The sequence below is a fragment of the Aquila chrysaetos genome, chromosome 13 (genome assembly GCF_900496995.4).
Source record: "Aquila chrysaetos chrysaetos chromosome 13, bAquChr1.4, whole genome shotgun sequence".
NCBI lineage: Eukaryota > Metazoa > Chordata > Aves > Accipitriformes > Accipitridae > Aquila > Aquila chrysaetos.
Genome location: NC_044016.1, coordinates 15,502,212 through 15,526,465, shown reverse-complemented (window position 1 = coordinate 15,526,465; position 24,254 = coordinate 15,502,212). Strand labels below are relative to the sequence as shown.

General features: G+C 36.5%; 1 protein-coding gene across 2 annotated transcripts in view; it reads left to right on the top strand.

Annotated features, from left to right (window-relative positions):
• The window catches only part of LRPPRC (leucine rich pentatricopeptide repeat containing), a 92,875-nt gene extending 71,224 nt beyond the window's left edge, over positions 1 to 21,651 (top strand). For both annotated transcript variants that reach the window (XM_030035071.1, XM_030035070.1), the window contains exons 30-38: positions 2,379 to 2,502; positions 6,174 to 6,262; positions 9,660 to 9,864; positions 12,055 to 12,194; positions 12,357 to 12,472; positions 14,372 to 14,446; positions 15,983 to 16,067; positions 19,673 to 19,815; positions 21,135 to 21,651. In XM_030035071.1, coding sequence (XP_029890931.1) covers positions 2,379 to 2,502; positions 6,174 to 6,262; positions 9,660 to 9,864; positions 12,055 to 12,194; positions 12,357 to 12,472; positions 14,372 to 14,446; positions 15,983 to 16,067; positions 19,673 to 19,815; positions 21,135 to 21,191 — 1,034 coding nt within the window. In that variant the 3' untranslated portion in view covers positions 21,192 to 21,651. The remainder of the gene's footprint in view (positions 1 to 2,378; positions 2,503 to 6,173; positions 6,263 to 9,659; positions 9,865 to 12,054; positions 12,195 to 12,356; positions 12,473 to 14,371; positions 14,447 to 15,982; positions 16,068 to 19,672; positions 19,816 to 21,134) is intronic.
• The last annotated feature ends 2,603 nt before the right edge of the window (positions 21,652 to 24,254 follow it).

Sequence of the window (24,254 nt, the reverse complement as noted above, 5' to 3'; positions counted from 1 at the left end):
AAAGTCATATTTTCATTTTTATCTTGATTCCTCAGTATGAGAACTTGACTATAGGGGATCATGTTACACATATCCCAAACAGTTGCAATTACTGAAACAAATTTGACAAAAAGTCTTGAGAGCTGAGACTTTCTTGGCAAGTTGTCGCTTTTCTAACAAATCTTTCTACTTGAAATAGCTAGTATAACACAATATGACTTGGAAACCAAGAACTTTCTCTTTGGAATGCTAATATACTTTAGTAATTTTAGATGCTCTCTGAAGAAGTAATAGCTGATAATACCTGATCAGGCATATGTCTCAATTCAAGACTCATGTACGTATACTTCAAACATGCTACTTGCACTGATGTAAAATAATGTTAAGAAAATAATCTGAATAGGATAATCATTCTGAGGTCAGGACTGACATACACAACAAAACATCCTAGAACAGGAAAACAATACTGATACAAAGATTTTTAGTTCTTCATTGAACTAGTCATTACAAAAAAGATTTAGATATATTTCCTTGTAGAAATAGATCTTACATTTCTTGGACTGTGATAATTGATGGTAACATACGCTTGACATCATGTCTACTGGTGGCAAGGTCCATTTCTGTACCCAGGCAATGGAAAGCAATATTCAAACACAGGACAAAATCCTAGTTCAGTCTGAAAACAGCAGAGCTTTTGTAGGAATCTCCAAACATAAGGAGGTTTTGGCTTTAAAAAGTAGAATTTAAACAGGCTTTCATGAGCGGAAGGAACCAACATATCACCAGTCAGCTACATTTTTGTAAATAATTGGTTACACTTGTAATAGATTATACCAGTGAAAGGGTTTTTGTTATTGTTGAATGTGATTGCTAGTCTACTGGTACCTCAGATTTCAGAAGAGTGGAAGAAAAAATGCCTTTCCCACTGAATTTTAAGTGTGAACACTCTATGAATGCTGGTGTTCAGCATCTGAGCAGTCAAGAGGGTTCAGGATGTTGCAGCAGGCCAAGCTTTAACCTCAGACCTATAAGTAAACGTGGTTGCGGGTTTGAGGACCTTTCCTGTGTTGTCCTGTTGTTGTTTCATTGGTCTTTTGGTTGACAATGCAATCAGTATTGTAATGTCAGACATCAGTCATATTGTCTCTTCATCTCTAGTGTCTCTCTTGTATACACGAAACTTGCATACACAGAAGTGGATTTAATTTTTGCTGTGATATTCTTATCAGTTATCTCTATTCACATATATATAATGTAGCTCCACGTGTCCAAAACAGATTATGGATGGCAGTGTTAATTCTAATGATTAACTCAGTGTAAGAGTTTGTTGTAAATAATAAATTTTATGTGTAGTTATTTTTGTGCCTACGTTTCAGGAGGTTTTTATGTATACTCTTTGGTTGAAGAAGTTTAAGATTCAAACCAAAAGGCACACCAACAGTGTTGGTTTGGGGAATGCCAGCTTAAAATTCCACAGCACACTGTAGTAAGTGCTATTAGTGTGATGCCTCTTGTGACAGTAAGATTTAAATGAGTTATCGTCGTCTTTACTTTAAAAGTGTAAGAAAACAAATGCTTAGCTGGGAAATTTGTAGTGATAGTCTAAGTATTTCTGAAAAGTTTTAAAGGTTGTTGTGGCTATGATTTGAATTAGGAAAGGGATTATCTTTTGAGTTTCATTAAACGAAACATGCAATCACAGTTTAGATGTAAAAGATCATTTGTGGTTCTTAACACAGCTTTCTAGCATATGTTACAGCCTGGATGGCAGTTTTAGCTGTATGTTTATAGCTGCATAATCTTGTTTCAGAAAAATAAATGACTGAAAAGTGTGCTTATCATTTTTTCCCCCTTTTTGGTAACATCTTTTCATACACTGACAGTTATTGTGAATGCATGAAATAAAACTGTTAATCAGTCAAACAAATGCAGCGTAGTTTACTTGTTAAATATCTGTATATTTGTAAATTGTATGTTTTGTATAAATCTTGTCGTAGCCAAATAATTTGATCTCCCCATATTGGAATCACCTCCTATATTATTTGTTAAACGCTGTTGTGATCATGCACCAGACACTGTAACTATATACCCCAGAATTAGGTGTTGCTTTAAAAATCCTGAGTCTTCCCCTCCTAACCAGCTCTGTCGGTATTTAAGCAACAGCCACATATATAAAAAGAGCAGTAGCAAACTTTTTGTTCTGTGGAGGTATGTGTCAATTGATTGTTGTATACAAGCAGTTTTGAACAAGCTGTGACCAACAGCTTTGGGCTCAAAGATGTAAGCAGAGAATAAATAGATTTAAGATGGACCTTTTCAATGAATAGGTGATTTCTTTCTATGATCAACATCATCGCAATATGACATTTCATTTTGGCTTTTTTTTTTTTCTTTTTTAGAGGCCTATGATATTTTCCTGAAAATGCAAGGGAAGAACAAGTTTCATTATCGTTCTTATACCACCCTTATAAAAGCATTGTTAACACAGAATTGTCTTGAAGAAGCCATTGAAGTGAAACACATGTAAGGCTTTTCTGTGTTTGGGGGATTTTAATTGTTTGGGGAAGTGTTTTTAAATAATTTCTGGATAATTTTCAGGTTAGTCCTTAGCTTTCAATGGGAAAATGGGTCATGACTGATAATTAGGAGTTATGGTAAGAAATACACTGGTGTTTCATAGGGCGATATGCCATATATTAAAAAGGTACTAGAGTGACAGTATGTATTGCTAATAGCTCATTTCAACTAACTGTATCAACAAATGTACTTGGCATCAGAGCCGAAAGTCTACCCTTCTGGCAGTCTGCCTTTTCCTCTTTAGAGCAATATCCAAACAGACAAGATTCCTTGACTTAACTGCCTGTGAGCATTCTCCTCAATGCCCATCCCTGCTGTTGTCCTACCCTACCCACACACCCTGGCAGCTGGCTCCCTGCCAAATGCAAAATGGTATGTTTGACTGTGATGCCAGTGGCTAGGAGATGACCATAAACCTTAGATCCAACTCTTACACTTCTGAAATAAAACCAACCTGCTGTCATGTATTATTAGAATCACCAGAATCAAATTAACCTTTACTGTGTTGTATGGTATGCCACTTGCTTTAATTATTGCCTGTAATGTGTGTTCTGGTCAGATTATAGGCTTCAAAGTAGAAGTGTTACTACTCATCAATGTAGAGGCAAGAAGAACAAAAGTTTAAGAAATTTAAGTCTTTTAGTTTCTCCAGCTAAAACAAGAACAGTGGTTGTCACCAAATGTTTTATCTGACTCAATACAGTGAATTTGAAAGTCCCTGTAGGTAACTTACATGATGCATAGAGCACTGTAAAAATCTAATAATTTTTAGAGGCAACTTAGTTTTTGATGTCTGGGAACAGTATAGTGTAAGATGATGTTTATTATTTTCACGTTTTCTTTAAAAGTGTTTAGACCAAAGAAATGTCTTTCATTGAAAAAGTATTTGAGTTCTGCATTCAGAAGAACAAATAATGTTTTTTCAAATAGGTAACTGGGCTTTATGATAAGGAGTGGTTGTGCTTGGTGGATATATGGCTTATGTCAAGGAAAAACTAAAACAGTTTATCAAATTAAGCTCCCTGAAATGGAAGTAACTGATAAATCTTTGTAAATAGAAGATGGAAAGGAGATGTTTTAGAAGTACAAAGAATGTTGACAAAGTTTAGGTAGTTTGTTAAACATACGCAGAAAATATTAATGTATCAAAAGATATATTGAAAGATTCTTCAGGGAAGAAGTTTGAAACTTTCTACTGAAGATTTGTACATGCATTGACTGCTTCCCTGCTCCGCAGCTCAAACACATTTGTAAGGAAGATGCACAAAGTATTGCATGTTATCAGCAGTAATTTGCCGATTGGAAGAGTGGTTGCTTGTTCCTAGTATTTCGATGATTCACAATTCCCACTTAGATAAGTGTTTTAGTATGTAAATTCAAAATGCAGGAAGAAAATGAACAAAAAATTTTAATGACTAAAAAAGTTGGAGATGTGTTTTAAAGGTCTAAGCCTCTGAACCATGATATATTTAGGAAAAAAGAAAGTAGGATTCAATAAGAGGTTCTATTCTTGGTCACTGGTCAAAGCCAACTATCATAATAACCCCTGTGCTTTTCAGAACTCTCGTACTCCATCTTGTAGCATAGAAATGCCAAATAATGACATTCTAAAAAGCCTGTAACAGCTCACTGTTGCATCAAGACAGAAAATGCTTCATATTGGTAGGGCTCATGGTGTTTATCTGTTTCTTTTTTCTAGTAACAAAATGATGCTTACATTAAGCATTTTCAAAAGTCTGTAAGTTTTAAATTATTCACTGAAATAAAGAAAGTGATTGTGTATGTACCCATGGTTGAGGAATAGCAAATCTGTGTGTTTCGCACACATTTCTGCATGCTTGACAATTTTTCCAACCTCATACTACAAAAAGATTACTCCTCCAAGGCTTAAATGTGTGCAGTGGCCTGAAACTTGTGCAACTCCTAATATTTTCATAAAATACAGGAAAGCTACCTTCATTTATATAAGCTAACATCTTGTTCTTTTTACTCTGCTTGAAGCCAAATTTGAAATTTAAATAATATTTAGAGAGCTTTACTATGAGCATTAGCATAGGCAACAAAATAAGTAATTTTTCTATTTAAAAAGGTCAGGTAATTTTAAAACTGACCTCTTGTTACCAGAACTGAGAAACTTCCATGAGGAAGTGATGTGGTAGAAGGAAATTGCACTCCTACTCCGCATTTGAAAAAAAAAAACAACAAAAAAACAAGCAACCCAGAAGGTTACTGATCTGTTGGTCAACCTTTCACATTCCAGCACTGTTTTGAGGAATATTTACTGCATTTAGTCCAAGAAGTTTTAAATAGAAATTTAGGAGTATTGGAATGATGGATTAGTTCTGTAATAGTAGCTAACATCTATTTAATCACACTAAAGATTGGAAGATTGGAGGAAGTAAATCCTTTGTTATATGTAATTTACAGTCTCATGCATGAATTGTTGACTTAAGGGCTTTGACAGATGGGACAAAGGGGGAAAAAAAAAAGGCGGAACTGAGCAGTGGGTGCTTAGGCAGGGATTAAGAGGATTGGTTGGGAGAGTAAGAAAATCCCGAGTCCAGTGACTGCATTTGTGAGCCTGGGAGGCTGAAAGTGACTGAGAGGACAGTCATATTGTGTGCGATGCGAAGGATTTTCTTGGGATTGAGGAGAATAATTTAGCAATGACCCTGCTTACCTCCCAATCCGCTCAGCCTCTAAGTTCAAGTAGGTAGGCTGCTCAGTTGTTTGCCACAAGATGATCAGAGAGGTTTATCTTGATTGCTGATATGGTAAATGGCAATGCCCCCCTTTTCTGTGTAGAGATTTTGTAATCTAGAAATGAACATTTGTAAAGTTATCCTTATATATTAAAAATGTGGCTATATGTCATTCAGGAATGGGAATATTTTGTAGCATAAGATCAATGTGATTGCTGGTTAGTCTGTCTTGACTAATTTCCAGGGTGTTAGAAAAGCTTTAGCAGTGTTATTAAAGATTCTCTTTGCTATAGATATGTGAAGTTTTGTATTACAGGAGGTAAAGAATTGATAAGCGAAATGCAATTTTAACATGGCTAAGGCAGCAAAAGCAGTATGTTCTCTTTAAAACCTGTATACATCTAGATGACAGAAATTTGAAAATTAATCAACCAAATGATACGGTGTTAGTTCATAATATGCTTTAGTTTATGTTTAAAATATACAGTGCTGAAAATAAATGTTTCTTTTTTATTGCTGAAAGAATAGTTTTATATTTTATAATTATGGTGACTATTGAAAAAAGAAGAAAAAGTATCCAGCTTAGGATACAACAGAACAATGCAGGGCATGCAGTTATTTTAGTCATCTAATATGTCAGCATTCAAGAATCTGAACCGATTGTTTAAAAAAAATCTTGTACTTTGTTTCTTTTGTTGCTCACTTCCAACTTTGTCATCTGTCAGAATGCAAAAAAAAATTATCCTTCTATAACCATTGACAGGATAACACAAAAGCTGTCTCCAGGTCGATATTTTGCAGCAATATTTTTAACATACGAACAGTAGTTTTTATAATTTCACCTTGGTGCTCAACCATTTATTATCGTATCAGAAGCATGTCAGTAATTCCTTTCTAAATGTCTGCTTCTTTTAGTGCTGAGACCCACATCAAGGGCTTCACACTGAACAGTGCTGCCAGCAGCCTCCTCATCATATCGCAAGTTAGGCGGGATTATTTGAAAGGTATGTCACAATGCTTGACCTTTACGTCACATTAATGCCTCTGCAGATTTTTCTTGTAACGCCCTTCGAATACTTGGATAAAGGAGTCCATTTAGCAAATTACCTGCTTATCAAGAGCCTTTTGTGGTAGCTGAGAGACGTAAATTACTGTACATGCATTTATAATACAGCTTGAATATGAATGTACTTGTCATTTGACCACTTAGTCCAGTTTCCATTCCATTTAACACAAGATGGGTTTTCTTAAGATGAATCACAGCTCTTCAGACATGCAAAATTTGTGCTCCAGAACGAGAGAAAGTACAGGCTTTCAAGTGTGTTAAAATTCACAGCACAAGTCATTTTGCTTTGGAAATTAACATACTTTAGAGCATCTGAAACAATTCCCAGCAGTTGTTTCTTGCATATTGTGTTGGTTGTGTGAGATACCAGATGAGTTAAATTGACTGTTAAATGTGCATGATTGTGCGCTAAATGATTATAATATTGATTTAAAAACTTAATCAAATACTTTTTAATAGTTCTCAATACCAACAGTAACAAAACATTCAGTTTGGTTTTCTTTTTAATGTAACAATGATGATAGAAAAGAAAATGGTGGCTGAAGAGTATGTAAGGATACCCAACAAGATGGTGGATGAAGTTTACAAGTCTGTTATTTTAGTTCTTGGCATTTGTTATTTTGCAGCCTAGAGTTCAGCTCCACAGCGTTACATTTTACTTATTTAGTTGTGCTGTAGAACTCTTGTGAGAGAGAAAAACTCTGCAAGCACATAGTTTTGCATGTAGTGCTGTGTCTTTTATCCCTGTGCAAGCATAGGTACAGTGTTGATACGTATTTTTGTCAGTACCTTTAAGCATTAAAGCAGCTATGTACAGAGAAAATGTATTATACTGAATTGGGTTTTACTTTCATACCAGAAGGCATACCAGAAAATCCATTTTTGATTCTGCCATCAGTTAATTTTATTTCATTCCATTATGTGTAGCTGTAGTAGCCCATACCCATGTAACATCAGCTACATTAGAATACCTAAGATGAGCATTTAGATGCATATTCTCACTTTACTCTTTCCTGCAGCTGATAAACTTGACTTCTTTCAAATTCCTTCCCCTTTCAGTCTCCAGTCTGATGTCACTGCCAGGCGTCATTGACTGAACTATTTGTGATGAATACAATTGCTTCTCTTGCTCTTGTTTTTTTGCAGCTTTCAAGGCCTTCACCTGACTTTCCTGTCTGATTTTACTCTAATAAATTTTCTGCTTTTTCTTGTCCAGTGTGCCATGAAGTTTTGCCAGTTCTTCCTAAATATTACACACCAAAAATCTTCCCTTCTTCAGAACATCGCTGATGTCTCTTTATTCTGCCAATCTCTTGCATTAACTACATGATTTCTTTTTAGCTAGCATACTAAATTCACTGCCATGTCAACCCTTTCCCTTGCTGTACACAAAAAGTGTTTCTTTTTGCACAATACAAAGTTTCTCAAGAAGTCTGTGGAATTACATTGCTTTGCAAAATTGTATTTTACTTTATCTTGTGCATTGAACAAGCTTTACTTTGGTAATTTACTTGAACAGTCAGACTTGATCGTTGTTTCTATTTTAATTTGAAAGATACTGCTTCTCTTTTTGTAAGCGAACCCTTGAAAATGCAAGCTACTAAATATTTCAACCGTACTGGTCATTTTCTGAGGCTCATAGATTACCGAAAAAATTTTTGGGCACAGTCTTTTTGTAATCTTTTGTTGGTGAGCTCCATTTGACCTACATTCTGTGATGGCTTTCACTTGTGTAAAACTTGCTTTTTTTTATCACTTCCTTATATAGTTCATCATCATTCTTTGCTGTGTGGTGTGGTATAGTTAAAAGTTTTTATGTAGGTCCACTCATAAGAGCTCTAATATCTTCTAGCAAGAACTTGGTAAAACCCAGGTTACTTTAAGAGTTAGAACTTAAAAGTCACAGTTTCATGGTAGGGAATTTGCAAAGTTTATAGGAAAGCCTTTTAAAAGATAAATGATTGGTTTTCACATGCACAGAGTTACCTGCTTTTAAGTACTGAAAAATCAAGGGATTAAATTATTAATTTAGGCTAGTAGTAATGAGTGCTTTTGCGTAATTAAAAAAAAAGATACCAGCAGAATTATCCAGTATCCTACTATTACAGAATTTCTTGCAGTAGTGCTGCACACATGCAATTTTCAAATGTTTCTCTGTCCTTGTTCTTGAGACGGCTGGTCATGCTCCATGCTAAAGGGAGGTCCACACAGTTGGGAGAGAATTTGAACTTAGCATGTATTTTAAGTTTGCGTTTTAAATTTTGGGAATCTTGCCCCTGATGTATTTTTCCGTTTTTTTCCCCTAAGAAAGAAGGGGGGGGGGGGGGGGGGAGTGGGGAGGGATGTGCAGAAAGAAAATTTGCTGTGAAAGAAAGTTAGGTATACCGGATGTTTTTTCTTCCTCTCTTATAAAAGTTAATATTTGGTTTCTGCAGTACCTGCATATTGAATTGGAATGTTAACGCAGTGGAGTTCAAGTGGGTGTATGTTGTGTTAGAAGTGTTATCCCTTGGTATTCTAATTATTATCTGTGATTAATCCTGCCTATGCTGGTAAGGACTAAGAGATTTTTACTGGAGGGGCATGTCTTTCTCTGTGTGTTTGCTCATGTATAATGTAAATTGACAAGAATTCTGATTAGAGAAATGAGGGTGACTTCATCTGCAGTGGGTTTGGGGAGTTTGTGACAGAGGGACAGGAGATTGATTTTGTGTGTTTTTAACATAGGTAGTTGCTATAATTTTAGGAGTTCTTGAGGTAACTGTCCAGTTTTCAGTTTATTTTTGTTCTTGTATGGAGACTTGTTTCCCGTGCTTTTATTTAAAAATTAAATGTTGGTAAACAAAGTTTTGGTGCACACTTAAAAAGACAAATCTGAATACTAGACTTTAGCAGTTTCAGTAATGAATTACTTTTTTAAACAATATTTATTCTTAAGTATGCAACATTTTTGGCTTTTAGTAAAGAAAATTGATTATAGTTTGGAGAAAAAAAACTGAAAAGGTCATGACTTTAAGGTCATAAGGGAGGACATTTATGACACAGCTGCTTTCCTTGAGCTGGCTACTAAAATTAATTAAATGTTAAAAGTATATTAATACTTTTTATTGAGCAAATGTTACAGCGTTTTAACCTGAATTACTGTTGAAAGTTTTTATTTGTGTGTGTATATATTAAAGTTATAATTCACTATAGCAATTTTGGGGCTTAAGTTCAGCAAGAGAATAATTTTCTGTACATGTTTTTAAAAGGGTAGGGTTAATGATACTAACGGCATGGTTGCCTTCTGAACTAAAGTCTGATTTCCTTTTCCCTTATTTCTTTACCATTGTTAGATGCCATGGCTGTTTTAAAAGGAATGCTTGACAACGGCTTGTTGCCTACTAGACCAGCAGTTACTGCGCTCACTCAGACTCTGGCAGAAAAAGGAGATCTAAAGAATCTGCAAGCACTTAAAAACATGCTGGAAGACATCACAAAATCAGTTGGTGTGTCTGCCTCGCTAATTGCTAATGCCATTGCATTGGCTCATACTAAAAAGTAAGTATTTCTAGGACTAGTATATGTAATTATTTTATGCAGAGGGGCGGGAAATCGCCTGTGTTATCCATTTTATTCTATTTCATTCTTACGGTGTCATAGATCTTAAAATTCTGTTCAAGTTGAGCAGTGTGCTGTGCAGTTCTGTTCTGGTATTGTTTTCCAAACACATTTGGGGTTGAAAATCATTTAATGAAATACAGGGATAGCTACGAAGTATCTGGGAGAGCATAAAGTCTTCTCTGGTGGTGTAATTTAGCTTTGATACCTTTGGTCTAACATACGACACCTCACGTGAAGTGTTCTCCTTGGTGTTAGATCAAAAGCCCTATGAAATCTGAAAGTAAAAGTGAATTACTTCATCAACATAAACATAAAAAATCTTGAACTTAGCACCCACAGATTATGCATATAACACTTGTTTGAAAACAAAAATCTGCTACCTGTTCCAGTAGTTGAAATGACAAAATATTATTGTGTTCACCCTCAAAATGTGAAAGCCAGACATATATCTGTGCAGTGGTTTTATACTTTTTTGTCAGAATTATAAAAAATTGGCTGCTATGCTGTTTTAGGCCACAGTTTCAATCATGATAAATATCCCCACACTTTGAGTATCCTTGATTCAACTGTTTTGATTCAGTATCATGTTCTGCCTCGCATTTTTGTTTTAGTTGATACTTTGGTACTGTGCTAGTTTATCCTTTGTATAAAACTGCATGGGGGAAGCACTTCTGGGAGAAAGGGCATACTATGAACTTCTCAAATATCCTTTGCAGGAGCCAGTCTTCAGGAATCCTACATATTCCATTATTTTATTTCAAACCAGTTTCATCAGGTAGAGCTCCTGTGTCTAACTTGGCAGGAAACCTGTAGAACTGTATAGTACATAACAGATACCTGATCACCTCAGGCATGCCAGGCCAGAGAGAATAGTCACTGCAGTGTTTGGAACAACAAGAGCACTTGAATTGAAGGAGAACCATGCAGGCCAGTTCTAGTAGTGAGCTCACTATGTTTTCAGCCACTGAAAAACAATCTGTCTATAAAGGACTGATCCTGTAAATACTTAGATCTCAGTGGTCCTTGGCACAGTTTTAGTGCATTGACTTTAGCCGAAATTAAACAGTCCAAATAGGAGAGATACTTCAGGATTTGTCTCATAAGCTGCATATTTTCCTATATTGCCATGTTATAAAAGTGTTGCAAAGTCATGCTATGTTCTTAAGATGTAGATTGGTGACAAGAATAAATAAATAAATCACTGTTATGCAGGCACAGGTTATTTAAACAGCATCAACTTTTCTTTTCCTATACTGAAACTAGCTTGGATGTATGAAAAGACTTAACAGCAGCACAAATAATATGTACCTTACATATTCTTAAATATCTGCAAGCTGTACCTTGAGAACTATGAAAAAGAGATTTTTACAGGTATTTTTAATACCTGTTCATTTATTGGTAGAGTCATGTTTCTGATACAGTTTTCAAAGCATTTTTCATAGCTTTCCAATGTGCTGCATTTCTGCTTCACCTAAAAGCATTCATCGTGCTCCAATGTCTTTTTCAATTAAATTAGTTTTTAGAGTGGACTGATAAGAGATGTTGTCATTTGAACTTTTTAGAATGCTATAAGTAGAGTTTATACTTTGGTGAATACTTCCTGCGTTATTTTATCAGCATTTGCTATACTTAAGCCATAGGATTAAAAGTGTTTAGGCAAAGGTACTGACCAAATGACATTTAGTATTGTCTTTTGCATCCAAAAAGGCAGGCATGGGAAAAATTGGGTAAATAATTAACTGAATAGCATTAAAAAAAATACTTGAGTTGCGTGCATTAATTATTCAGATACTTTCCCTTAATGTTTTGATTTTGCCTTCTAGATTTGCAAAACACATTTTCCTAAAGCAGTTAGCTGAACTCTTCTTTCCTAATGAGGAAAAAAATGTGTCAAAATTACTTAGGCTTTGTACAGGTCGAAGGTCATAAAAAATTTATTTATGGGTTAATTTATTCATTCAGTCATAAATGGTTTTGCTTTTACAATTTCTGAATGAAGTCACAGGTACTCAGCCATTCCTGGGAAATACAACCTTAATGTAGAAAACAAAAACTTTAATATAAGTGTTTCTTTAGGTGTAGAAATCTTGATTTCATAAACTAAGCTAGTTCAATCTCTTTTCCTAGCAATGACCTTGATGCTGCTGTGGAATACCTTGAGCCTCTGCTTATCTCTGGTGCACAGAATCCTGATCAAGCTGTCAAAAATATTTCCTATTTGTTAAGAAAGGTGTCTGAGGAAGGATTAGAACCAGGTTTGGAAAAATGTAAGTTAATTGCAATGATGCTTAAATATTCTGACTAGACAGAGGTGTTATGAAAGAGCCATTACATGTAAAACCTGCTCAGTCAGCATAAATCACGCCTGTGAAGTTTACAAAAGTGGCTTTTCAATCGAAGATTTTCCTTACGTACTCATCATTTTGCAGTTGGTGTGATGGCAGAACGACTGGCCAGTCGGTTTGGAATTTACAGACCTGTCACAGATCTTTTCCTTCAATATGTCAGTGCAGACAGAGTGGATGATGCCAGATCACTGATACAGGTAATGACATAACAAGAGAGGTACAGAAATGCTTACAGCTCTTCAAAGGTTAACTGAGAAATAGTCAAAAAGAGGTGTTGTATAGCATAGGCTAGTATTGGTATGCTTTTGAATTACAGTGTGAGTAGCAGTAGCAACAGTTTAGACTATTCCAAACTGTGAGCTAGTACTCTAGTACTAGTAGTAGTAGTGGGTGCCAGAGTCAGAAGGTTTTTTGTCTTCTAACAGCAAAAAAGGAGGATTTGTATATTGCTTGAAATTCTGTCCAAAGCAAATATTCTAAGTTTTCTGCTAGACAGCAGTTGCTTCTTGCAAACCATTTCCTTGCAACTTCTCTCATAATTTCTTAAGTGCTATAAACATAAAAGTGTCTTAACAGCTGTACAGTTTGCAAACCAGAAGCAGGCAATGTTTGCTTTTCATGGACCTTATTTCACCTGATTGCTCTAATATTGTATATGCTGAATTCAAGGTTTATTAAAAGCTGGATTTGCTTTCTATATCCTTGAGTGTCACAGATGCATTAGAAGAAAAATGGCGGTCTCTGGGCCACAGTCTCAGCTGAGTTAGCAATCCTCAAGGAATGAGGCAGCTGTATTCATGCCACTTGTACAGAGCTAAAGACAAAGCCGAGCCAGAGGTGGGATGAACTGTGGGTGATGGGAGCTGCTGCTGGCAGCGTGCACAAACAGGCTCCGTCAGGGAGGCTCATCCCAGCAGGTGGCAGTCCAGCAGTCACCCTGATTCTGCAGATTGTTCTGTGTGCTAGGCTCCTGCCTCAGATTGAGGCCTCTTACCATCTCCTGGTAGTGCATACTACTCATTTACCAGTTCCTAAGTATTTTAAGCTGCTAAAGGAGAAGTTCTGCTTCATCCACCAGATCTTTTATGATAATCCAAGACCATTTTTTGAGAAGAATGCATACCAACAAATGCGTTCAGTTACTTTTGCTATTAAAACCATATTACATATATAGTATATTCATAATAGCATAAACCAGAATTTCTTGTTTACATATGTCTAAAATACTAATTGAATGTAGTAAATTTGTGGTTTGTGTATTTTTCCATGCACAATATTCTCTTCCTGTGCATTTTGGTACTGATAAAATATCTTACAGCTGGTAAAAAGCACTGTGCATTGTAAGAATTTTAAGACTGACACCTTTGAGGAATATACACAAAAATATTGTCTTGTATATTTTATTTTGCCCTAGTTTCTAAAGTAAGATAGATTTTTGATTTATCTGGTCTGTCTTAAACTTTTCTAAGTTCAACTTCTCCCTCTCAAACCCTGTCTATTGCAGTGAAAGCCTTTTATAAAATAGAGAGATTGAAATCAGTCCTTTGTATGCATAAGTGTAGGTAATTATACTTTAAAGAGAACTTGCTTTGTACATTTTAATTTTTATAAAGAAACGAGCAGTTATCTCCCTGACACCTTATTAAATGTATAATTAACCTTATGATCCCTAGCTCACTTGTGAATGCTTGGCAGTATAATTGGAGAGGAATAGTGTTTCTTTTTTTCATTCTTTTGCAGTCCTAAACCTCGTTTTTGTGGTATGTTGAAGTATTAGTTTAATTCTTTCCCCTTTTGTTTTAAACAAACTTTATGCTACCATTTTAAAAACAATGTTTACCAAAATGGTGCATGAAATGAACTTGTTTCCTATGTTCGGTGGTGGTGTTTCGGGGGGGGGCGGGGGGATTGTTGGTTTGGTTTTGGTTTTGGTTTGTTTTGGTTTTTTTAAACTAATGGTCAGTTATTTACCTTGTAAATAAGTAATATATTAGTATATTATTTTAAACATCTGTAGTTTGAAATTTTCACCTTAGTCATTTTGTTTATCACTAACTTACTCATGACTGCTACATTATTTCTTTCTTTTTCTTCAGAGGTGTGGTGCATTAGTTGAGGAGAAGAGAACTTTAGTGAGTTTTATGGCTAGATCAGCATCTAAACCTGGACAGGTATAGTATTTTTTTCATGTATATCATTGTATATGTAGCAAAATACTATTTCATCAGCCTTTGTTGAAGTGTTTTGGATATTGAACTTCACAGTTGACAGCTTTATGAGGTTTCTTGGGGAGGGGGGAGGTTAGTTTGCAGAGCTGGTTACATTTAAAGGAACAGTTTATGGAGCATGATGGAAAGAAGGGTGTAGTTAATATTTTTCTATTGTTCCAGTAATTTCCTGCATTTTTGATGTTATACTTTATATCCTACAGACATTGTGCTTTAAATGTTTTACTGCACTATCCAGTTCAGTATCACAACCTGAAAGTACTTATTTTGTTGGCTACATTGTAGGAATACAAACGCAAGTTAAAAACTCAGCCTCTCTCTAATGATAAAATACCTCTATGTTTACATTAAAAGACAGATTTCATATTATTGTTATGGTGGTTTGGGCATGTATCTAGTTTGAGCATCTGTTTAGATTCGTGGCTTTGTGCTAATTCCCTATAATTCAAAATGCTCTCATTTATGTGTCTGCTCTACTCCTGTCCCTCCCTCCTCATATGCCCTCCTCAAAGTAAAAAACCAACCAAACAAACAAAAAAACCCCCAAAACCCAACGAAACAAAAAAACCACCACACACAACCCCCCCTCCCCCCAAAACAACCCCCACAAACTCCATCACTGAACAACAAAAAAACCAGCCCCAAACACACACGCATGCAAAACCACATTGATTTTTCTTTCATAGAGTGGCAGCATCAGGAGGCAGTTAATACACAAACTAGAATAAATACTTTTCAGATGAGGGAAAATGCACATTTATGGTTTGTGGAACTTGCCTTTAAATACTCAGAGATTAAAAGTTCTTCTGTTGAAGTGATGATGATAAATATGATGATGATAATCACCATCTTTTGGTGTCTGTAGAAGAAATTTAAAAACTTGAGGTTTTTCTAGCTTTCAAGCTGAAATTCTAATAACACATAGAAGTTAGTAGCATGTGATAAAGATGTTAGTAATTTCTATAAACTTTTTTAAATTCAAGACCTGAGAGGTTTTGAAACTGGAATCAGAGGTTGAGGGAGGGAGGTTCCGAATTTAAGCACATTAGTTAATGATCTGACTTCTTTTAAGCACTGATCATAGCTACCATTGACCTCTAGGTCAGTGAAGGCTGCCGAGTGGTTTGCATTTTTTTTTAAATTGGTTGAAATCCTGACATATTCTCATTAATACATTAATTGCTTCCTTAAAAAAAAAGAAAATTGAGAAACTAATGTTTGGCCTGCTTTAGTATGGATATTAGTCCCGCATTTTGTTTGTTTTATTTTGTGCCTAATTTCTTTGAGTATTTGATATCTGCATATGAAATTTTGGGAAGGACGTTATGATGTCTACTTTCAGTTGCACAATCCATTCCTTGTTACCAGTACAGTTCATTTCACTTAAAAGTTCTGAAATTACTCTAAATTTGGCAATTTTATTTTGTTGTTTAAGATTTGAAGTTAATGCTCTTTTTGTCTGTGCATTAAATTTCATAGGCAAAGAAGATAGAGACACTTCTAGAACTGATTCCTGAGCATCTAGATATGGAAATTGCATACCGTTACCTCATGAGATGTTATGGTAATTTACTCTCCTTGGAATAGTTTTTTTAGTAAGAACTCTTGAGACATTCAGAAAGGTCATGGAAACCCTTAGAAAGGGGAGTAGGATCTACACTGTGTAACTTGCTTTACATTTTGAGCCACAAAGAGGTGGCGGGGTTTGTCTGAGGTTTTTGTTGCTTAAGTCTGTTGGATCTGTATACTGTCCTAGCTATTAGGTTGGAAAAGCAAACAACCGCCGCAGTCCTTTACAAAAGGAGCTATATTAGATTAAAGGATACTGCTACAATAGAGGCTAAGTAGGGTCTTTGTGGAATAAAAAAGAATCCATCCTAACCCATGGAGAGAAATACTGTAGAAATGAATGGCTTTTAAAATGAACCTTGCTTTTTTTCCCCCAAAACATGTAATAAGTGTATTGTTTCCTTTTACGTGTGTGTTTCAAAACCATGATTACTTTTATCAGTAATGTGCAAGGACCTTATTGTTATTAGTGTAGATTCTTTATATACCTGTTTTAATTTAGCCAAAGTTAATATTCCAGATGCCTTCATCTGGATTTACCTAAATAGTAGATTTGAAGTGCTAATCAGTTCTCTTTATAGTTGAAGCCAGAGAGGAACAGCTCTAAAAAATCAAGTTGCTTATTTAAGTATGTTTATTTGCAACACTCACTCTTGAAAAACCAGGAAATATAGCCCCTATGGCAACACTCAGTTGGAAGCTTGCATCTCTTTGCTGTAGTGTCCTTTGCCTTGTGTACTCCAATATGGTCCTCCAGTTTTATTACAGGGAGCAAATATTCTTCACATGTGTATTACAAGCAAAAAGATACAATGACAGAAACCCTTATGCTCCAATCTATCACAGAAGAGATAAATAGGAATAATTAAGTAAAATACTTCAACCCAAACCCACGGTATGGTGTTAAAGGAATAAAAACTTCACTGTATTTGAATCAAGTTGTAGAATTTCTCATGATATAGTATCTAACTTTAAAAAATCACTTGCTTAGTAACGTTCAAAGCAGCAATCACTACCAAAATTGTTTAGCCCTACAGTTTCATTCACAGCAGGGTAAGTTTTCTAACATGTTTTTATAAAAAAAAAAAAAAAAAATGCCCTTTGTCACCAGCACTGTACTTGCTTCTTTATGCTATCATTAGCCCTTTACTGCTTTTAGCTCAGTAAAAATACCATAAGTGAACTAATTAATTTTTTCAATATCCTTTCCAACTACATCATAGTACAACGATTTCGTAAAGAGATTGCAGAGAATCAATCACTTGCTCTATTATACCTAAAACAGCGGTTAGAGTGTATTCAACATGTGAAGCCACACTGTATGTGAACAGATGGTTGCTGTAGTTTCTTTAGGCAGAGATGTAGCTGACTCGTAGCAAGTTCTGGAGGAGACATTCAGTACCAGCATGAAGAGTTTGAAAAGCTGTTCCCAGGTTATTCTGTACAAGTACCTCACCTGTATGAGACATCAATTCCACTCCTGTATCAGGTAGAAGAGTGCACATCAGTTACTTGATCCACTTTACCAGGGCTGGACTGGGTCAGTTGTACTAGGGTATCTTTGCATTTTCTATTACATCTTTCTGTTTTAAAGAAGTAAGGTGTTGTCCTACTCTGAGGATATTCAGGGGCATTTACTATATTCTGTCGCCACCATGTATAATATGTACAGACCTGTACACATGAACAGCAGTTCAGCTACGTCTTCCCCTCATCCCTTCTCTTCCATTTTTTATACTTTCTGCAATGGTGAGTATGGTAGTCTCATTTGGCAGTTAAAATGATCATCAGCAAAATATTTAGCACAACAGAAATTTAGAAGGCTGTGCTTAGGTTGTGTTCGAGCCAATAGGGCTAGAAATAAAGATCTTTTTTTTCATTTCTTTTTTTTCATTTTACAGTTAGTAAGCTTTAAAACATGATTTCTCATTTTTGTCCAAGTCCAACCTTGTAGTATCATCATTTTCTAGGAAACAAATTATTCTCCTGTCAGGTACATTGTTATTTTTAATTAGTTAGAAGGGGGAATGAAAGATAACAGAGTACTATTACTACAGTTGGTTACTGTTGCTAGTTATCAAAATAAATGGACAAATAAAATAAGTGTTTATGTGTTTAGCAAATATATAGTAGAATATAGATCACAGCTGAAAGAAGTCTGATCGTTTATCAGACATCCACAACTGAACAAATAAAGGGACATTTACTCCTTTCTTTGTCCTGTATACCTTCTAGAAAAAGGAAATATGTAAAATCACATTTGCATGGTCCATTAAACACAGTCTACGTATTAGCTCTTTTTTGTTTGTTTTCCATACAGTAAATACATCTATTTCTTTAAAATAGAAAGTTAATGATTTCTCTTAGGCTTTCATTAAACCATCACTTCATGCAGTTTCTGCGGTAGCATCCCACATTCGAAAAGGAGCTCAGCCACTTGCCAGACGTGAGTGGGAAGCTTTTTCTCATGAGAAAGGGACACCAGCTATCCATTTCTGCGTAATTAAAGCTTTTTTTTTCTTGTAGAACTATTGGTTTTATAGCCCCTATGGTTGTGAAGATGATGTTTCCAAATGTGAACAAGTAAGAACCTGAGACAGCTCCCATACTGCAGATCTTTGCATTTTTCCAAGCAACAAAATGCATTTAACTGGACATGATGGCTTCCTTGTTGTTTACAAGGTGCTAGGAACTGTTGTACTGCTTCTAGGACCCTGAGGACAACAGTGAAAATGTCAGGGGTCACTTCAATTTCATCCTGATGTGTCTCAGGCAAATATCTGAGCAGCAGAAAAGTCTATGGTTAAGCATGAGTCAATGTAGGAGGAGTTTCTGCCCTCTCCCACTTTAGAGGAAGGAGAAATACATTGCACTTTTCTACAGCTAGAAGTGAGCAGTGTTTTAAATAAATGAAGAACGGACTACTTAAAACCTGTTGCAGGGGATGGTGCCTTTTATGGAATATCCAGAAAAAATGTTATTGGTTACTTAAGCAGTTAAGGTTTGTCATAGTGTTAGTGGGTCAGCAAAAATTGTCTCCTGCTCAATAGGATGAAACAGGTTTTTGTTTGTGTTCTAAAATGAGCATCTGACCTTTGTTTTCTGTGTTCCTTTAGGTTATAGTTTTGATGTACCCAGCACCTGTAACTGTAACAATATTCTGCCCTTACTTAAGGGATTAAATTCTGTTCTAGAGTTCTCACATGCTGAACTTGGGTGGCTTTTGTTTTAGCTTTTGTTCTTATTTTTTATCACTTGCTTCAGAAAGAGGCACATGGCTTTGTATTTCACATCCTAGAGTGGTGTGTTCTCACTGTGCAGCTCCTACTTCTTTGTGGTTCCAGCACATGCTTGAAGGAATTGATCATCCAGCCTCAAATAAAAAGGAAAGCTAGAATGGCTGTATGTTCTGTTCTTTTATGTGAATTATCAGTAGGATATAAATAATATCTGGAATATTTGGAATATTGTATATTAAAATATTTAGAATATGTTTTGGCAAGTAGTAGGAATGTGTGACATCATGGAGACAGGTGAAAAGAGGAACACTTTACCAATGGGGGGGGGTTGTTTTCAGTTTGTTTTTTTTTTTTCCCTCAGAATTGGATGGGGATGTTGCTTCTGTAAAGGCTGTGTATGAGAAAACAAAAGCAAAGAATATACAGCTGCATGAGCTGTCTCTGAAATCTTTAGCAGCTTTTCTGAAGAAAGTAGGAGAGCCTGTCCCTTTCACTGAACCCCCTGTGAGTATTTCTTAATTAGGAAATAGATCTGCAGAATTGTGTATGTTCAGTGTTAATAAAACAAATTGCATGAATAATTACATAGGGATTAAATCTCTGCAGAGACTCCTCAAAGGAGGTAATGTATGAAGTACTGAGTGTTGTAGGAACTATAGTAATCTTGCATTGGATTTGACTTGAAGAAATAAAACCTCTTGGGGCTTACGATATCTAAACTACCTGATCTTTATCAGGCACTCATCTACAGGTGTACTTCTATCAAATGTCCTTGGGACATTTATCTAAGCCATTGAACTTAAAAAGGCTTATAGAATGTTTATTTCATTAACAATTAATGGGTTTTAGTTTGCATTAATTACCTGTTTTCTATCTAGTACAAGTTGCTGCTTTAGTAGGATGGGATTTTAGAACTGTAGGAATTAACTTTTCTAATTAAAAGAAGCTTTGCTTCTAGCTGCCTTGCCAGCAGATATATGCAACTGTGCAAATATATCTTATTTGAGGGTGACAAGTGGCATGACTAAATCTGTCAAGACTGTAAATACTTCTTTCACATCATTCCTTTGACTAACAGTCTACTAGTACCATTTTAGCGAAGCAGACTTTAAAGACTTATTCTGGTTTTCCTCTCTAAGCAAACTTTTTATTGCCATTTTCTAGCCACTTCTTATATTCTAAAATAAGTGTTTTTCTATAGTTCCATGAAGACCTGATTGTATGTTGTTTCTCTGCATTGCTTCATGATAAATGTGATTTTCTTTTCTTAGTTTGCAAAGAATTGGAGAAAATTTTGGCATAAAATATTTGGTTTAGCTTTTTAAGAGCTGTGGATTTTTTTTCTGCAACCTTGACATAATTTATAATTGAAATTTTATTGGACTGTGTAAGTTTAAAACCTAGAATGTCTGTTTCTTACATGTAGCTAGTGAAAATAAGAGTGTTTTTTCAAAGTCACTGAAATTATTCATTTTTTGATTTCCCTGTTCAATTTTTCTCTAATGCAGCTTGGTCTTTAAAAATGTCTCATAATCTCTTTGGCACAATTACAGATTGCAGTTAAAAAGTATTTTCTTTTTAAAATGAAATTGATTATATTATTGCATTTTGTAATAGAAGCTTCATTATGCATTTTTGGCAAGGTTTTCCTTTTGCTTTTATCCTCTCTGGTGTTTCTCTTAATTATACAGACTTCAATACAGGTCTAGTTTTGCATGACAGAATAATAGATTTGGCTTTTGACAGGACATAAGATTTTGTTCAGAATTAGTAACTTTTTAGTTGAAACAATGTTGAACTTGTTTATTCCACTCTATTTATAGGAGACATTCAAGTTCTATGTGGAAAAATGGAGGAAAAGAAGATTGGAAGCATCATGAGCAGACAGTCTTTTATGCTTTAGTGGTTTATGAAATTGTTTAAATATTACATTCAATAAAAATGTAAAAAAGCATGTTGTTCTGTGTAATTTTTAATATAAATCTGTGTTTAAGCAGCACTTTCCATAGCTGTAATTGATAGAAACATTCATTAATAGAAATGCTTTAAAAATTGCTAATGAAATATCAAGAAGCAGCTTTCTAGGCTATTTCTGGTTTGATGTATGATCTGCTATAACCTGAACTGTATTTTGGCTTCTGTTGATTCACCCAAATACATGTATATCAAGAAAGTTGCTAGAGGTGTATGTAACTGTAACTTCAGCAAACTGTCTTATCCTTTGTTGTTCTTTGCCTGATCAATGTACTTGGGGTGGAAGTATATGGGTAAAGAACGTCATCTCCAGGATTCATCTGTATCTACACAGAAAATAAACACCTTTTTTAGATTTCTCCTAAATGTAATTCTCTTGTGTTAAGTATCTCGTTAGGGCGTTTGATATTATAGGTAAAGACAAAATACTTCTACCTTTTACACTAGCTTGTGTGCTGTACTTTTATAGCGTCTTCAATTCATTCTCATAACTGTTAGTCCAGTTAATTTTATGGTGTGGTAGGTTGGCCCTGGCTGAACACCGGGTGGCCACCAAAGCTGTTCTGTCACTCCTCAGCTGGACGGGGAGAGAAAATATAACAAAAGGCTCGTGGGTTGAGATAAGGACAGGAGAGATCACTCACCAATTACCGTCATGGGCAAAACAGACTCAACTTGGGGAAAATTAACTCAATTTATCACCAGTCAACGAGTAGGGTAATGAGAAATAAAACCAAATCTCAGAACACCTTCCCTTCACCCCTCCCTTCTTCCCGGGCACAACTTGACTCCCAGATTCTCTACCAACCCCCCCAGCGGCACAGGGGGACGGGGAATGGGGTTTACGGTCAGTTCATCACACGTTATTTCTACTGCTTCATCCTCCTGAGGGGCAGGACTCATCACACTCTTCCTCTGCTCCAGCATGGGGTCCCTCCCACGGGAGACAGTCCTCCATGAACTTCTCCAGCGTGGGGTCATTCCCACAGGCTGCTTCTTCATGAACTGCTCCAACGTGGGTTCCTTCCACGGCGTGCAGTCCTTCAGGAGCACACTGCTCCAGCGTGGGTCCCCCACGGGGTCACAAGTCCTGCCAGAAAACCTGCTCCAGCGTGGGCTCCTCTCTCCACAGATCCGCAGGTCCTGCCAGGAGCCTGCTCCAGCACAGGCTTCCCACGGGGTCACGGCCTCCTTCGGGCATCCACCTGCTCCGGCGTGGGGTCCTCCACGGGCTGCAGGTGGATATCTGCTCCACCGTGGACCTCCCTGGGCTGCAGGGGGACAGCCTGCCTCACCATGGTCTTCCCCACGGGCTGCAGGGGAATCTCTGCTCCGGCGCCTGGAGCACCTCCTCCCCCTCCTTCTTCACTGACCTTGGGGTCTGCAGGGTTGTTTCTCTTGCATGTTCGCACTCCTCTTCCTGGCTGCCGTTTCTGTGTGTCCCAGCAACTTTTTTTCCTTCTTAAATCTGTTCTCCCAGAGGCACTACCACCGTCGCTGATGGGCTCGGCCTTGGCCAGCGGCGGGTCCGTCTTAGAGCCGGCTGGCATTGGCTTTGTCGGACATGGGGGAAGCTTCCAGCAGCTTCTCACAGAAGCCACCCCTGTAACCCCCACCCCCTGCTACCAAAACCTTACCACACAAAGCCAATACATATGGATACAAGAACTGCATGTCTGTGAAAACATGCCTTTTAAACAAAGCGGTGGCCATTTTTTGCAGGGGTAGCATTTTTTACTTGCTGGGAGACAGGTGGGCATGCTTTATTTGTATAAATGTGGGATTAAACCTACTCTGATGTGACGTTTTATAGTCCAGAGTTGTGGAATCATGAAAATAAGACACTTATAAATTACAAAGATTAAAGAATACATAGAATATACGTCTGTTATCTTTCTGAATAATGGTGGAAACTCACAAATGTGCACGTTGGTATAACAAATGGAATATGGTGCCTATGCAGTACTTCAAACAGGTTTTAATGAAATGAAAGCTGTGCATTTGATAACTTTTTTTATTAATCTTTACATTTTCAGTTAGCTAACCTTATCTTTCTTAGGTTTTCCCACATAGGCAACACTGTGGTAATTAAAAGTTCACGTGCCCCCCAGGTTTTGGCAAAATTTTGAAGATTTGTACTGTAATCTGAATGTGTCAAAGTTAGAAATTTGGACCTAAATTTTGAAGTAAAATTTCCAGTTCATTTCTAATATATTTACAAATACACAGAAAATTCCTGCTGTACTTAAAAAATGAGGCATGACTAATCAGAGGCTGAGGAGAGTGGTAAATTTTGTTTTCCAAACAAACTGGATGAATCCTAGCTGTGTCTGCTCCACTGGTGGTGTGGTTTTACAATGACCTTCTTTACTTCATTTCACAAATTGAGATGTTTCTTTTTTCTAAAGCTACACCTACATTACATGTGTTTCAGTGTAATAGCAGCATAATTGAAGACTGTGTCAACTAGTTGGCAACCCTTTCTCTAGTACCACAGCTTTTGTTTTTAGAGGTCATCTCGTGAATCTCTCAGTTGCACAGCGGTAGCCAAGTTGCAGTAAGTGGAGTCGCATCTAGTGTAACTCCAGGCAGTGGGCCTGTGTGCTTTTTGAGCTAAGGTAGCACATAAGGCAAGGAAGAGAGTATTACTTGAAGCAAACACCAGGTCATCACAGAGGAAGTTAACAGATCTGTAGATCTTTACATTTTTGGCAAGGAGGTGGAATCTCATGTGGTCGTGGACCAGATGCAATTGATTGTCAGGTGCTGCATCCATCATTAGTCTGTGCTGGGATACTGGCAGGTTGTGTTTGCTGGCTGCTGCCTTCTGAGGCAGAAAAGCAGCATGCAGGGCCACAGCCAGATGCATGGCTGCAAGTTACTAGTGCCCATGCATGAGGTCTGACCATGCAGGATTACTACTAGTTAGCATCTACATGTTTTTCTTCGAACAGGTTTGACTTGAACTC